Here is a 15,753-nt window from a genome sequence, read left to right as displayed (position 1 = left end):
TAATAACTGTTCCCCTAGGGACACTAATTTGACACTACGTAGCGTAGCAAGGATAAACATATCAGGTATTCAACATGGCTACGACAGACAACCCGGGCAATGTAGTTGATCATATGGCAAGAGTCAGACTTAAATTACTGCAACGAGTAAGTGACACTTCACTTTCTTTTGTTTATCATGTTTACTGTAAATACGGAAAGGTATTTTTTATTTGATGAGCGCGGAACGCAAACAGAAAGGCAGCAACTCTGGCACGGATCTTGGCGACCGCTTATGTGTTACTAGTCCGATCTTCCCTTTATATTTCGCCTTTCATGATGTCGTATTTGGCAACCTTTTATTCGGCATTTTCTAGTGATTGGTCATTTTATTGCTCACCCTCACATAACCTTGGAGGGATCCGTTGATCGATATAATGAATTGTTGTGATTGGTAATTTACCGGAGATCGTACGCCTGTTAGCCGAGTGACTAAATTCCCGCAACGGTCTAGTGTTTGATCTAGTATCGCGACCGCTTGCTCTAACTATTTAAATAACATAAGCGGATAAATTACGGATTATCGCAGTACTACCTATAATTTCTATAACAACTTCACCGTCTTTATAATGAGTGGAATTACGATTTCACTTACGGCTGTAGTCTCAGACCAGTTTCAAAAGTGCCGAGGGCATTGGAACAGATGATTAACTATTTGAAGGTCGAGAAATCGATCGATCTCGCAATAATAACAGTTACTTTTGAATCTCGAATTAGTGCTCTAACTCGTCGTTATTTGTGGCTCAGAGGTTGCCTAAGGTTGTGGGCACCGAGACACCGTGAACTATCGACTGTTCACCCACACATTTAGAATGTGTTTCTATATCAAAATACAGTAGCGATCAGTCCGTTACAATTGTTCTCTTTGTATAAGAAGAGACTTTCAACAATACGTGGATATTACTTTGTATTTCTTGTGAGAGAGCTTGCTCAGCTTGAAAAAACCTCACAACAAATAACAAACAACTTATGAGTTATATATATAGTTGAACCAAGTCAACTCAAAAGTTGTTTTATTGTTAAAATCGTGTGAAAATACTTTATCGCCAGTCAATTTGCATGTGGTTCGTTAGATCCTGTACTCAGTTGTATTTATTTATTTATTTATTTATTATTTTATTTACGTACTTACTGGTGGTTGGATCTATCTTAAAGGGGAACCGCTCAATCCCATGGATTGCACCAAAGAATCATGGGACACTATTGTTTATGTTGTTTACAATGTTAATCTATCTTTTGTTATCCATTGTTATTTTAATCCAGAAAGTAAATTTGTTGTGAGATTAGACTTAACTGGAAGGTGCCCCTTTAAGGCTGACAACAGAAAATGCAAAAAGTACAATGTAAAGTTACGTAATGTTGTCAGGTGCAATATATCACAGCTAAAGATCAACTGTAAGCATCCTAATATTGCTGTTCAAGATAACAATAAATTCCATCTAAAAAAATAATAATAACTGCATGTATTTAAATTTTTTATTGACAAATTTAGCAAAAAGTGCTTCTTCAATTGATTTAATATTTTTTGACTGAAATATTCAAATAAACTCAGAGAATGTTGACAGTGAAGTCACTAAGATTATTGTGTCAGACATGACTGACCAAATTGGTGATGCCCACGTCACTGTCCAATTTAGTGATGTCACTGACCAAGTTGGTGATGTCACTGACCAAGTTGGTGATGTCACTGACCAAGTTGGTGATGTCACTGACCAACTTTGTGATGTCACTGACCAACTTTGTGATGTCACTGACCAACTTTGTGATATGGAGAAACTATATACATTTCTGCCCTAAAAAAATTAATGGGGTTTAAGGAAAACTTAATTTGACTGTGAATAAATTAGTACTAGTATTTAAAAAATTCACAAAATTAAAGAGTTTTTCATAAATAATATATTTTTTATGATTATTTTTATTGAAAGCTACAATATATCACATGCTCATCAATTTTGGAAACCAAATTGATAAGAAACCTTTTTCTTTCCGGGCCTGATAGTGGGTATTCCATTTATAAATGACACATTGATCTTTGGGAAAATTACATTTTTTGCTTTCAATAAAACAAATGTGAGAATTAACTTCATTTGGCTGTGCAGTATTATTTGAAAAAAATCCAAAATTAAAGAAATTAATTGTTTTATATTTTAAAACGTTATATTATTGATGATTATTTTTGTTGAAAAACTCTAATAACCTGATTTACTATAAGCAAAGTCCTTCTGTCGATAGAGGGACTGTGCTATAAGGTTATAAATCTAATGCTATTCATGTTTGTTAGTTAGATTGAAAGTGCTGCCCTATATATTATTACATGTGGGTTGCTATAAAGAAAAGTTATTAGCAAGTTAAAGGTTCCCATTTGTTCGTGCTTTGGTTCATGTATTCACTATTGGCAGTGGACAAAAGTTGTGTGACCTCTCCTTGACCTGGTTGCTAGGCAAGCTATTACAGTTTGAACAGAAGAAAAAAAAATGTACAGTTTTATGTTCGAACATCAAGTTTTCTTGTGGAATGGCAATTCATAGTTTTTATGTTAAATAGAAAAGCAAGTTCAGAGCTAAAAAAATGTTCATTCTCCTGACGAGAAGGTTTGGTGATTTATGTATGACCAATCAAAAAGGGTATAATCATTGAGTTGTTTGGATGTTATTTCTTAACTCAAATGCTATTTTTACTGTATACTACTTGCTTGTCCTACTATTTGATACTTTGAAGTTGGAATGATGACATTCGAACCATGGTTTTATCAGGTATAGTAAACATTTTAATTTCAAAATCAGCAAAAGTTTGATGGATTTATTTTGAAGCTTCAGATTCTTTTCATTTTTTTCCAGTTTCATTTTGTTATTGGAATTTTCCAGCTCTAAATCTTTCTGCAACCCGATAATACTTTCTGTTAATGTTTACATTACAAGTTTTGATCAGAAATTTGCAGATTTTTGGTTGGTATTTTTTTCATCGGATGTCTCTTTGAAAGGTGTTCAAAGTTGACAAAGGCAGTTATTACGATAATTCATTTTAATATTTAATACTGGAAATCATTTGTAGCATATGTGATGGGTGTTGTGTCAGTTATTAAATTCAAAGCTGCAGCTGTGAGCCTAATGCATTTACATGTATCATGCTTCCTGTATAAAGGCAGCCACATTGGTGTCGGAAATGCGGTTTATTGTACGATACTCATTTATTTTCAAACTGAAATTTGACATATTCTTGCTTGTGATACAGGATTACAACACATAATGATCTATCTTCTCTCACTTACTGAAAATAGTTTAAAAAAGGCTTAGAATGCTTTTCTGTTTTTTCATACACCCCGGTAATGCCAAGGTAATACCAATACCATACCAAGATGCAACCAATAAAATTGTCTGCTGGCCATGCCTGTCACGGAAAACACAGCATGAAGCACAAAACCATAATGGCTTTTTGTTCTGAAATTATTGAATTGTAGCAAAAAGCTATTCATGGTTTTTCATATGGAATTATAAAAAAAAAATGTTGTAAAGCTAATAATCTGTGAACAAATAAATTGAAATTAAGGTAACCATAATATGACTGAAAATGTTTTTTTTTTATTATAAAATTATAACTGGCACAAAAAATTCAACTATCAAATACATATACATATATATTATATACACTGCCGGTTGTATTATATGTTGTATGTAAAGTCTGACAATTTTTTTGTCCAGAGAAAAAATACATTTATATATTTTGAAAAACATGAACATTAATTTAGAATACAGGTTTTAACAAACTTGGGGATAAATTTATAGATGTTATGGTGACCTTTAATTCAGATACTCATACTGGAGTTGGTATACCTCCAGTGGATAGAATTAAATTGTATTGTTATTTGCTAGGAAGAAGTGTTGCCAAGGAAGTCAGTGTGACACTATGTATAGACTGTTTAGGTTGGTCCTTGAAAATATTTTCTAATTTTGATTCCACTGTTGTTGCATCACTGATAGGTGATAAAGACAGTTGTCTTATCTCTGCGGACTGTTCAGAACAGCAGAAATAAGTGTATCGTGGATGAGTGGATCTCAAATGCACTATCCAAAGTTTTCATGCTACCCTTGTGTGCAGGAATCATAAGTAAATTATTAACGATTGAGTTATGTTATAGATGTTATCACTCATTGTCGTGAACAGGCTGACAAAATAAAATTTTGAACTTTCTCATAATATTGAGATGCAGATGTTATCACGTGTTGCCAAAATAAACCGGACCGAAAAAAGGGAACAGACTTTCTCGTAATTTTGAGGTGTACTAGACGCTATCAAATATTACTTAAATGAACCAGACTGAGAAGAAGAAAAAAATAGTTTTTTTTTAATTTTGTGGTGTAGATGTTATCACTTATAGCTAAAGTAAGCCAGAAAACCTTATTTATAGGTTTTTAAAAATAAGTGCCTATGTTCTAAAAATTGATACCGATAGGCACAACAGCATAGAACTAACAAACAGAATTTGTCTGTGATTTAAAAAAAATAGGATGAAGAATATTTTTTGATTAGATGTAAAAATTACCAAGTTGAATGAAACACACTTTTTAAAAGACAATGAAAAATGGCATCCATAGTAACCAATGCAATTGATAGACAGGTTAAAGATATAACGTTTATCCTGTTTCACACAAACCATATTAAACATAAAGCACCAGCTTGTCCTAAATTATTTAACATTTTGTTTTTGATTTGTAATTTTGATTTGTATCGTCTGTTTCTATTAGTGCTTGTGTTCAAACTTTATAATACTATAATCTCAAATTCCAAAGATGATATGATTGTAAAGTGTTTTTTGACAGTTTGAAAGTTCAAGCTGTCAGTTGTTGGGACTACAATAATAGTATTATTATGATTTTGCTGTTATTCTAAATGTCATAGCTATAGAATGTTGTATGTCATGATCATTTTAGTTCTCAGTCTGATGTGTTGGAATCAGCAGATGATCACGTTTTGTAATCTAATGTAAATTTATCCCCTTGTGTGGGAAAAGGTTTGTGCAAATACAGGGAAGATAATAATCAGACATATTGGAACTGAAGACATGTTTGTCTTTCTGGATACTTTATTCAGATATATGACATTGTTTAAACTTAGATTGGACTTAGATGCAAATTATTTTTTGTTCCTCAAATTCATTCATCTAAAAACAATTTGTTTATGGTCTACTCCATACAGTTTGGAAATCACTTTTTTCTAATAATTCTATCGTGAGAACAAAATAAAAAAAGTTGAAAATAGGAAGGGTAGGTAGTAATAAGATTGATATTTTGTCATATATTTTTAATTCCAATTTATCTTAAAAATAAAGATCCTGGGCATGTTGATTCATACAGTTACATAGAAGATTTTGCAAATAAATTACCTCAATACATCAGCCAATGATGATAAGCCACCATTTTCATGTAGAAAATTATATCCAGCATGCATCTAGAAACAGGAAGTGAATAACGTTCAGTGGCCACTCTCCACTTTGGTTATAAAAATATACAGTTTGGCATGCGAAATCTAAGTGAGATCCAGACACACACTATATTTATTTAACCCAGGCATCATTTTCAAATCATTTGGGAGGTTTTAATTGTGGTGTGAAATTATGATTTTACTTGTCAATATCATATCTAAAAGCAATCATGGATGTGATATATGATGTATATTAATTTATAATGTCTTAGTGAATAAAAACTGTCAAACCATGATAAAAGTACTGAACTTTAATTTCTATTCATCATGTCAAGAGAAAATTGATTTATTATTAAAATGTTATTAAATTTCCATTTGTGATAACATTATTTTTTGTGCAATACATACCATGAAGCTGTTGGTTGACTTAATTATTTATGATTATTTATGATTATTTATGATTATTGATAACATTCTGAGGTGTTATGATAATAGCAGACATTTTTAAAATTTTATAGTTGAGCCATTGTCATAAATCTTAGGTATGTAAAAATAAATAATTGAACCGTAATATCAGTATACTTATTATTACCTCACGCATTAATATTTTTAATGTAACTTAAGAGGTCGGATTCAACTAGTCTGCAAGTTGAGGTACAAAAATGTACCTAAATGTATTTTTCTGATGAGGGGCGGTATAATATCTCAAGAGGGCGCTGTTTCCTTATTGCTATGATTTAAATTGCTTGCCTGCAAGTTTGGAAGTGTGATTAGTAATTTCTAGGAATTTTATACACCGTTGTTGTCATAGATCACATGATATCAAAGAGGAAACCTGACTAAGTTAATCTGTGCTAAAAAGCAATCACAAAATATGGGTTCAAACTCAGATCTCACAAACGAGTGATGTGACAGACAATATGTATATTGAGCTATCTGGATGGTATAAGCCTTTGGATATTAGGATATAATTTTGTTGGGTAATGAATATTCATCAGTTGATCATATGCAGATCTTGGATAAAGTATTCACATTTTATGAAAACGATGACTACAAATTCCGAAAGGTCAATGCTCATGCACACATGTACTGCATTTACACATTGTGTAGTCAATGTTTTTGAACTTTTCTAGCATATTCTATTTGAAAATAGAGGCATGATCCTACTATCCCATTACTCCTGCAGAATTGTTGACAGGACTCACAAATGCTTTTAAAAGTATGAAAATATCCACTAATTATAAAAGGTTTCAAGGAATTCTGATTTTTCTTATATAAGTCCTACCCATGATAGAATGTCTCGACTTGCACCCACATTTTATTTTGGGTCAGACTTATATGATAATATCCCAGAATAGTCAGGAATTTATCTTTATTCATTGCCTGCTGACACCGTTTCTACCCATCCATCTATAAAGGCTTTCAGCAGACGATGTATGCAATCCAATGAGAACCAAAATGTGATAGAAAGGATGATAGATTACGGTACTATTTTTTCAACAATTTTGATCAATTGTACCCATTTAATCAAAAGTAACAAATAAATTTTGCAAAATAAATACAATTGGACAAGGATTTAGTGTATTCCAAATATGAAGTAGTTGAGAGCGACATCACTCGGCAGTTTATAGGGATGGCTGCACTGATTATGTTGGTAACAAGGAATTCTATCTATTCAACATCATGAACGATTAACATGGGGATTCATTATTAGTGAACATATGTACATTTCATTACTTTTTGAAAACAGTACATGTATGTGTGCAGAGTGAGGCTCACCTAATCACAAATGTTTACATAAAAACAGGGAAGTGAGAAAATACAGAAAAACTAAATAATTTGAGTACCGGTAACTCTCGTTGTAACTAGAAACGATTTACCATGAGCTTTGTTTATCACTCTCAAAGCAATTGTCGTTGAATGGACTGCACAGTGCTTGTAATGTTGGTATTAATTCTACAAGAGAATGCTATATTGTATTAGCTCTAATAGAAGTGAATATCAATCAAAAATTGCATTAAGTGTCTATTGGATCATTAAAATATGACTTATTTTGAGGATAGACATACCCGTGTTGTTTATAAGTACATGTACTACCAGTACTAATAGAGAAAATACAGTAACAGAATAATGGAATGCCCACATGTGATGAGGACAGTGTCTCCTTAATGGGAATAATTCTGTCACTTGACAAATAATTATCACATTATTTTGTTTTCTTTCTTTAGTCTGCGTCTTTAGAGTAGTAGCAATTTGTGCCAGGTTGTTTCACATTTTTTGCAAGTAAATTTTCTCATCTCTCCTGCGGACACAGCTTTGTTGGATATAGTGCATTGTCACTTTACTGTAAAAATATGTTGCTGAAGCAGTTGCCATGGCAACAATTATGAAACAGCCATGATATTTCAATTTTGAGCTAACATTTATATCTTGCATTGAACAGCGTAGATAGCATGTAGGAAAATGCCAAGATTGTGACAGGGAAAAATATATTTTGAATTGGTTGTGCTGAACGTAATTTGTGCTTTTCTGTGATTTAATTGGTTGTTAGAAAGGTAAGGAGAAATTCTTTTAAACTGCTCTAAATTTCAGTAACAGATCCATTGTTTGTGAATTAATTTATTGAGGAATGTTAAGCTCAATTCATGGCTTGTTAAATACTTCATCAAATGAGTGAATTTTGATAATCATTCTTTTTTTCTATCGTAATGATCAAATGTGTTTTTTGTGATATCAATAGTATATTGTGGTAAATTGATGAATGGTCTTGAAGGTTAAGCTTGACAACTTATTCAATGAGATTTGTATGGCAACTTGAAGGTCATCCATTTTATTTATAGTAACTGTCTCTTATTTGCCTAATAGTAACCCACAATATTTACTGCTCTGCATTATTACTGCATTAATAGTGTTTTCCTAGTGTGATCTTAAAAGATTTTGATTTTCTAAGATTCATTCAATTTTCTTTAAAAAAAACAAGTCAGTGAAATTAAAAATACATGTGTATTTGTTACAAGGAAAATGACAAACCAAAAGGATTCTTATTAATTTGATTTGTTTTTAAAATAAATAGCAAGAATTTATAAATTTCTTATGAAAACAATTAAAACTATGAAAATGATCTACTGATGGACATAAAGCTGGGTCGTTACAAATGATTTATATATTTTTATAAATCAAAATAGATGTAAGTATTCAAATTGACCAATCTAGAAATGGTATTGTGACATCATTCTTACTTCTAACGATTTATTTCAAAATTATTTAATCAGACGGCGGACATTTTGAAAAAATTGCAGTTGCCGTGTCATGTGAAGGCATGTACGTAGACAATGTTTAGCTCTTGAGCCTTTTACAGTTGAATATTTGAATTATAATTATAGCTGATGATCGGTATTTGCAAATTTTTTTTTTTTTTTTTTTATTTTAAAAAAAAAAAAAATATTTTTGTGTCAGGTGACAGTTCTGGACATTGAATGTCACCGTTGTCTCTCCTGACTTTTTTTTTTTTGTATCTGCAAATTGCAAGTGCTAGTGCTGACACACAGTGCATACAGACAAAAAAAATCGATGCATCTTTATTCCCTTACTGCTATGTTGTGTTTGAATGAGCTGCATATTTAATGTGTGTGATGTCCAACAGTATCCAACGTTTAAACATGCGTATGCGCAGTTCTGATCACTGCCTCTTTAAGTAAATTCTAATATCAAGTCATCCATCTTTATTACATGTACTGATATTACCTCATACAGTTCAAATAGTTAGTGGGTGCTTGAGAATGTGCACTAACCTGGGGGGTCTTATACACGTATGTACATTCACAGCCTGAGGATTCAGCATTGTAACATCTTTAATTTGAGTTTCCTGTAGTACATTATTTTTTGCAATTCAGGAATTCCACTATCTCAAGTAAGTGTATGACCTTGAATTCTCATTTACTATGACAGAATTTTTACATTTTTAACAGATTTGTGTTTTTTTTTTTATATTTCATTTACTGTTCTTATTTGTTGTGGAAATCCTCTGTATGTAAGCTGGTATGTATTGATGTTTTGTGGTAATTGAATTTATGAATCGTAAATAATTATCATTGTGGTGAGGAAAAATACTCATCATCAAATTGTTAAAAAAAATCCTTCTGTACTGATAATGATCTTCGACTAATATATAACAATGTGTTACCATGGAAACCAAGTGTGACAGCAACATACTCAAATTTTATCTTGTCAGTAATGTACGACAAATTGATGCTTATACTTATACTTAAGAATACAACTTGGCTTTATCCTTGGCAACCAAAATACAAGTAATTTCTGTTTTGTAAATATCCACTATTAATGTTTGCACTTTTACGGCCACGTACGACTACCAGTTATGGGATTACATGAGATGCCAATAGCGAGAAATTACATGAGTAAAGTCGCTACTTCGACACAAATAACTTAGGCATTATCAGGGTGTCATAGCAACAGATTACAAACTGTCTTTGCCAGTTCTTTATTTTTTTGGTCATCATAGCATCTTTCTACAAACACAACTTTTTCACAAAATTTCAAAAAATAATTAATCAGATTTTCATATTAATATTAAGTGTTACACCCCAATTTTGTTGGATAAATGTATGAATATTTGCAAGTGACTGAAAAATGTCACGGTAGATTGTCAGGGGCTACAAGGGCTCTTTCTTCGGTTACAAATAAATCCTTTCGAATATAAATTGACTACTTTACTAATTGTGCCTGTAAATTGCTTTTTCTTTACATGCACATATGTGTTCAGTCATGTAGCATATTTCAATCCTGTATCATATTTAGATATTAACATTATACAGTTAAGTATTTGGGCATTGGCTACACTCAAGTACGTACAGACTGTATATGACTGTCTCTGCCTATACAGGAGTCAAAATTAAAAAAAGACACGGTTGTGCAGTGGGACAGCATCGCTAAAAAACTAGTTGTTCATATGAAAATGTTGTTCAACAATTTTCATAGATTTTTAATCTAAACAAATTTTTAAAATTAATGGTTTGTTAGTATACACGTATCTAGAGGTAAGTAGCAATGCTTAAAACTTAACAATTTTTCTTGCACTGAACTGTAAATATTGCTGACAAATTGTGATTTCTAAAGAAAATAGGCAACCAGTTTGAAGATTTGGTTGTCCCATGCAGACAGGTGTTTCCCGGGGAACCCTGACAACCACCAATTTTGTACCCTGCTATATATAATTTGTTATACCATACAACACTTCAGGTTTTGCAGAGATGTTCAATCAGGAGAGTATGTGTCTCTTTCACACATAGATCTTAGAAAAGTAGGTGCTAATAAGCTATTAAGGATGAGAGTAGACTATTAATAAGCCCCCATTCGCCTTGTAAGCCGCTGAACACAGGCTTATTTTCAATATATCTGAAAACAGTGTCATAGAAAACAGTTTTAAGATGCTTTAAATACAATTAAATAAAATTTGCTTTGTTCAATGAATGTTAGTTATTTTAATAACTGATTTTAAAAAATGTACTTATTTTTGTTCTCATATTTATGACTCCTAAATTTTTTTGGCTAAAAATAACACTGTATTAGCTACATTACATTATTTTATAAAAAATAATCTATCTATCTACAAAATACTACTGTAACAGTGAATTTCACGAAGGCATGGATGTTTTCATATGAAATATTTATAAATACTTTATAAATTTCAAATGACAAGTGGAAACAACTTGACCAACCTCAACATGTTATTGAATGCATGGCAGTAAATCAGCCAATCAAATGGTTGTAGGAAACTGACAAAGACTCACAGGCATTACCCAAATGGCTTTTAGCTGTATCTAATGAAAGCATATTCCTTGGATTTGAATTATGCGCAAAGGGTTTTCCAGCGTAATGATTTATAAATATTTTATAAATTTCAATAAAGAACATTCATAACCTTCTTGAATTCACTGTAGTCTATCAGAATTTAGAATTTTTCCCATCAACATTTCCATTTGACTACCGAACATGTTGATGATTAAACCTTCTGAAAACAAATGGGAAAATTATGTGGGTTTATTTTCTTAATGGAGACAAAAATTGACACTGGAATTCTAGAGTTTAATAGCAGTCTACTCACAACTCACAAGAGATCTCTGTACTGCAGAATATAAGCTCTGGCTAAATCAATGTCTGATTGCTTATTGCTTCTAAAGATAGAAAGGGGATATTGAAACATGATGTTTTCTGAGCAGTTAATATCAAGTAAATAATCGCCGACAGTACTCATGTACCATATTTGATTTATTAGTAGTGCATATACTTACGTAAATGAAAGATGTGCATCTACATGTATATGTATATAAAGACAAAAACTTAATTATATTTTAATAATCCAGTATACAATGAATGCAATTCTGGTTTTATGTACACTTCTAATATTGCATGCTTGTGTTGTGGAACAACATATCGAATCGGAAACTATGCTTTTGAAATCAACTATCATGTTATTTCCTAGTATCACCATGGCAACTGATGGATGCTTCCTATGTGAACATAGTATTCTCAACATAAATTTCAACTAAAATTAATATCTGTTTTCTTTCTACTTAATTTTTGTTGTTTCATTCGAACGACCTGACAAATAATAAACAGTCAATGGTTGCCCCGGCAACATGCATTGTCATGCGTTCAGATTTTGTATAAATCAAAATAAACAACATATTTGACCCAAATTGTTACACATATAATGGGACCATATCAAATACATGTGATAACTTCCTTTTAATAACATGTTATATTAGTCTGGGTTTCTATATACCCTTCAAGTCACCAATGACTAGATTTCTGCTTGCCAAATAGTCTGCATTGCCAATTCATTCTCTTTTTTTCATTCATACCAAGTATAAACCGTTTGAACACCATAATATTCTCAGACAAAAATGTTGGTGTATTTTTCTATAATCGTAATTGTCGATTATAGAAAAATAATTGTGGATTAAATGGTAAAATAATTGTCGACTAAGTGGAAAAAGTTAATTAGATTTATCTTACATAAAATGACCTAAGTTGAATTGGCATAAGGGTTATATCATTCCAAATAAAGACTGAACACAGAAAAACTGAGAACAAATCTGTAATTAAAAAAAAAAGATTACTGATTAAAAAAATGAATTTGATATTTTGTTTTTGTTCAGTGGATATTATATAAACTTGTCGCTTTATAATAATTTAATTCCTTTTTAATATAAGATTATTTAAGTCTTCTGAAATCCGATTATTTTTCCAAATACAAGTTTTTAATTTTAGGTTTAATAAAAACAGTGTTTTTTAATTAAATAAATCCACTTTAACTTGCTGCATGCTGACATTAAATTATAAAAGCAGCTAAATGTCCCTCTTAAAAAACCCTTTACCCCCTGCTCATTTAATGGTTTCTTCGCACAATTATTTTATTAGCCAAACAAACAGTATTTTCAGTATTGAGCTTTATGCTTTCAACTCTCATCTATTATAACAGTTCTATTCAGGTATCAAAGTATTATCGGTATTTCAAATTAAAGTATTCGGTCGCTAACAGTTTCGCAATAACATTATTCGTCAGCAGAAGTGCACCTTCATCATGTCAGTGTTAAGCCGATTACATTTGATCCATATTATCTTGTGTGTTGGTCTTCATTGTCATGGTAACTGCTCTTTGTTATGAAATCTCCTAATTCTCTGATAATTATAGTGTTCCTTACCTTTTTGAATTATCAGGTTCTGTTCCCTTTGAACAATAATATTTCCTGCTAAACCAAACTTTGGTGTTAGGTTTTCCTCATTATATATATTCTCCTTTAAAGTTGGTTTTTCTTGCTTAGTTTTAGATTTACAGATTTAAATTTACCATCGGTTACAATCTTTGATAAATTTTTATTCTAAAAATACTGAAGTTATGTGTGTTTTTCATGCCAGAAAAGTATAGAACCATGGCAATTGTTGACTTTGGAATTCAAAAAGCTAATAATAACTACATGTTGAAGAAATAAGTTTCCACATTTTTTTCATAGATGAAGCGAATTTGATTAATTTTGAGAATGAAACTTGCTCACTCATGTTTGCAATGCATTTTGGGAGCACCACATGGATAAAAGTGCATGATGCCCCCACCTGAACGCCTTGCCCTTCAAAATAGTTTCCTTCACAATTTCTGTCTCTGCTTAGAGATTGGATGGCCCCAGAAGTTCAAGCTCTACATAGTGGGTCACATAGTTCCTATACCATAGTGTGTCGTTCTTAGCTTGATCACGTATATGAATAATGTATTCTTACACCTCGCCACACAAGCATAATTCACTCAAATTGCCATTGTCAAACCCTTTTCACACCCATATATTTTCCCTGCCAATTTCTTGTTGCAAATGTTTTCAGTAATTTTCTCCAAAATCATGATAAATTTTGAATCAAACATGCAAAATACAATAATTGAAAATAATACATTGAACATGTTATGTGAAAAATATAATTTTATAGTTGAGGAATTTGCAATTTGGTAAAGGAAAATTCATATTTTATAAACATAAGTCACATAAAAATATTTTTCCCCAGTAGTCAACAAGCTGACCCAACTTGGTTTGTGGGATTCTATTTTAACTCAAAATTCCTATAAATATTAGTCCTGTTAGAGGGCACACTATCTCAATAGCTTCTCAAACCCCATCTCTCTGCATGTTTTTTTTTATCATCACTCCCTTAACTGTGTGAATGGTCATAGAAATTCACTTGCTTTTAAACCATTTGCTCTTTTCAACTCTTCTTTATACTGTTGTAGTCTTATTAGGAGCATTGAACTATAGTGCATACTGTACAATTTGTTTTTTTCTTTAATAGTACTCGCCTGTCGTAGTGCTTTGACATTTTCCTGGTCATGCACTCATTTCTTTGTGCTAGTCCGTTTGTCTTTTTACGGCATTAACAGTCAGCCATTCCAACCCACTTTTATTCTAACAACACCATATCAGCTGTGATTGTTGTCGCCATGGTAGCAACAACCACATTTGTTTACAACAAATATTACACTAAGATACGCATAGGTGTGTCTGTTTATATCTATCATAAAATACACATATACTGCAATACTAATTAATTATTAATGAATTATTTTTGAAGGTGGCTCAATTATTAGAAAAATAATAACGTTTATTTGTAATTATGTTACTAAGCATTATGTCATGTGATTTAGTATTCATGAGGATGTTTTATTTGGACACGAGATTCACAACAAATCTCTGAAAATTACAGCTAAGTGTTAAACACACTTATGGTTTAAAATGTCTGCAGGACTCTAGGTGGTATCTATCGCTGTTTAAGTACAAAAAAATCACTAAATTCATGCTTTTTCTTCACAATTATGATAAGTTTTGATTACGTTCTTGACGCATCACTATTTTTGGTTGCTGCATTATCTTCTTGCATCAGTAACGTGTCAAATTGGCTTAGAAGGCACACTGTCACTGTCCATAAAGTGAGAACGGAAAACAACCTCTGCCCATTCTACTGTATAAGGATTAGATATCCTGTGATATGAAGTGAACACATAACAGAAGAACCAAGTGATGCATTAAATTGTTTTGTAGTCGTAAAGGATTACATGTCGGCTTATAACAGCCATTTTTCTTTACAAGTGATTCTACTAGTTGATCGGCAGAATAGCGGTGATTGTGTTGGAAGCATGTTCAGTAAATCTACGTTCAAATCCTACCTGGTGCTGGGAATGGGGGTGGGGGTGGTGGGGTTGATGAGCATCACTCAGGAGTGAGATTTTGGCCACAAGCAGAATTCTTACACTAAAGTATGGGGTAACCTTGGTTGAGGGTCTGCAGATGCTTTTGTTAGATCAGGCCAGGTTGATGCAGGGATAGTGCCATAAGATAGATAACAGCTTTATTACAACCATGTAGAAAATTTTACATTTCTAATTTGGTTTTTAAAATGTAATAAAGTTAATAATAAATAACTAAAATAATGCCATTCTGATAGAAAATTGGTGCCTACTATGGAATGTGGTTACTGGGTACTGTGACAAAATGCTTTATATTCGTACAAGCTTTTTGAACTTAAAACAGCTGTGACATTCAATGTCTGAATCTGTCAATATCACCTGATATTAACAGAAATATTAAACGCTACATAAAAAAATGTACATGTGTACTCATGATAATAGATTCAATAATGTAGGTGTCGAAATAAGTATATTAAAACGACCCAGTACTTTGTATAAATGTCATGTTTCTTTCTTGAACTACACTTACTACCCTCCAGGCCTAATCCAGAT

General features: G+C 31.9%; 1 protein-coding gene across 1 annotated transcript in view; it reads left to right on the top strand.

Annotated features, from left to right (window-relative positions):
- The first annotated feature begins 60 nt into the window (after positions 1 to 60).
- The window catches only part of LOC102801582 (uncharacterized), a 63,582-nt gene continuing 47,889 nt past the window's right edge, over positions 61 to 15,753 (top strand). Inside the window, exon 1 of the mRNA XM_085495344.1 lies at positions 61 to 146. Coding sequence (XP_085351470.1) covers positions 75 to 146 — 72 coding nt within the window. The 5' untranslated portion in view covers positions 61 to 74. The remainder of the gene's footprint in view (positions 147 to 15,753) is intronic.

Source organism: Saccoglossus kowalevskii, chromosome 21 (genome assembly GCF_978046115.1).
Source record: "Saccoglossus kowalevskii chromosome 21, keSacKowa6.1, whole genome shotgun sequence".
NCBI classification, from domain to species: Eukaryota; Metazoa; Hemichordata; class Enteropneusta; family Harrimaniidae; genus Saccoglossus; species Saccoglossus kowalevskii.
The sequence above is the reverse complement of the archived record's forward strand: the minus strand, read 5'-3'. Positions and strand labels throughout refer to the sequence as shown.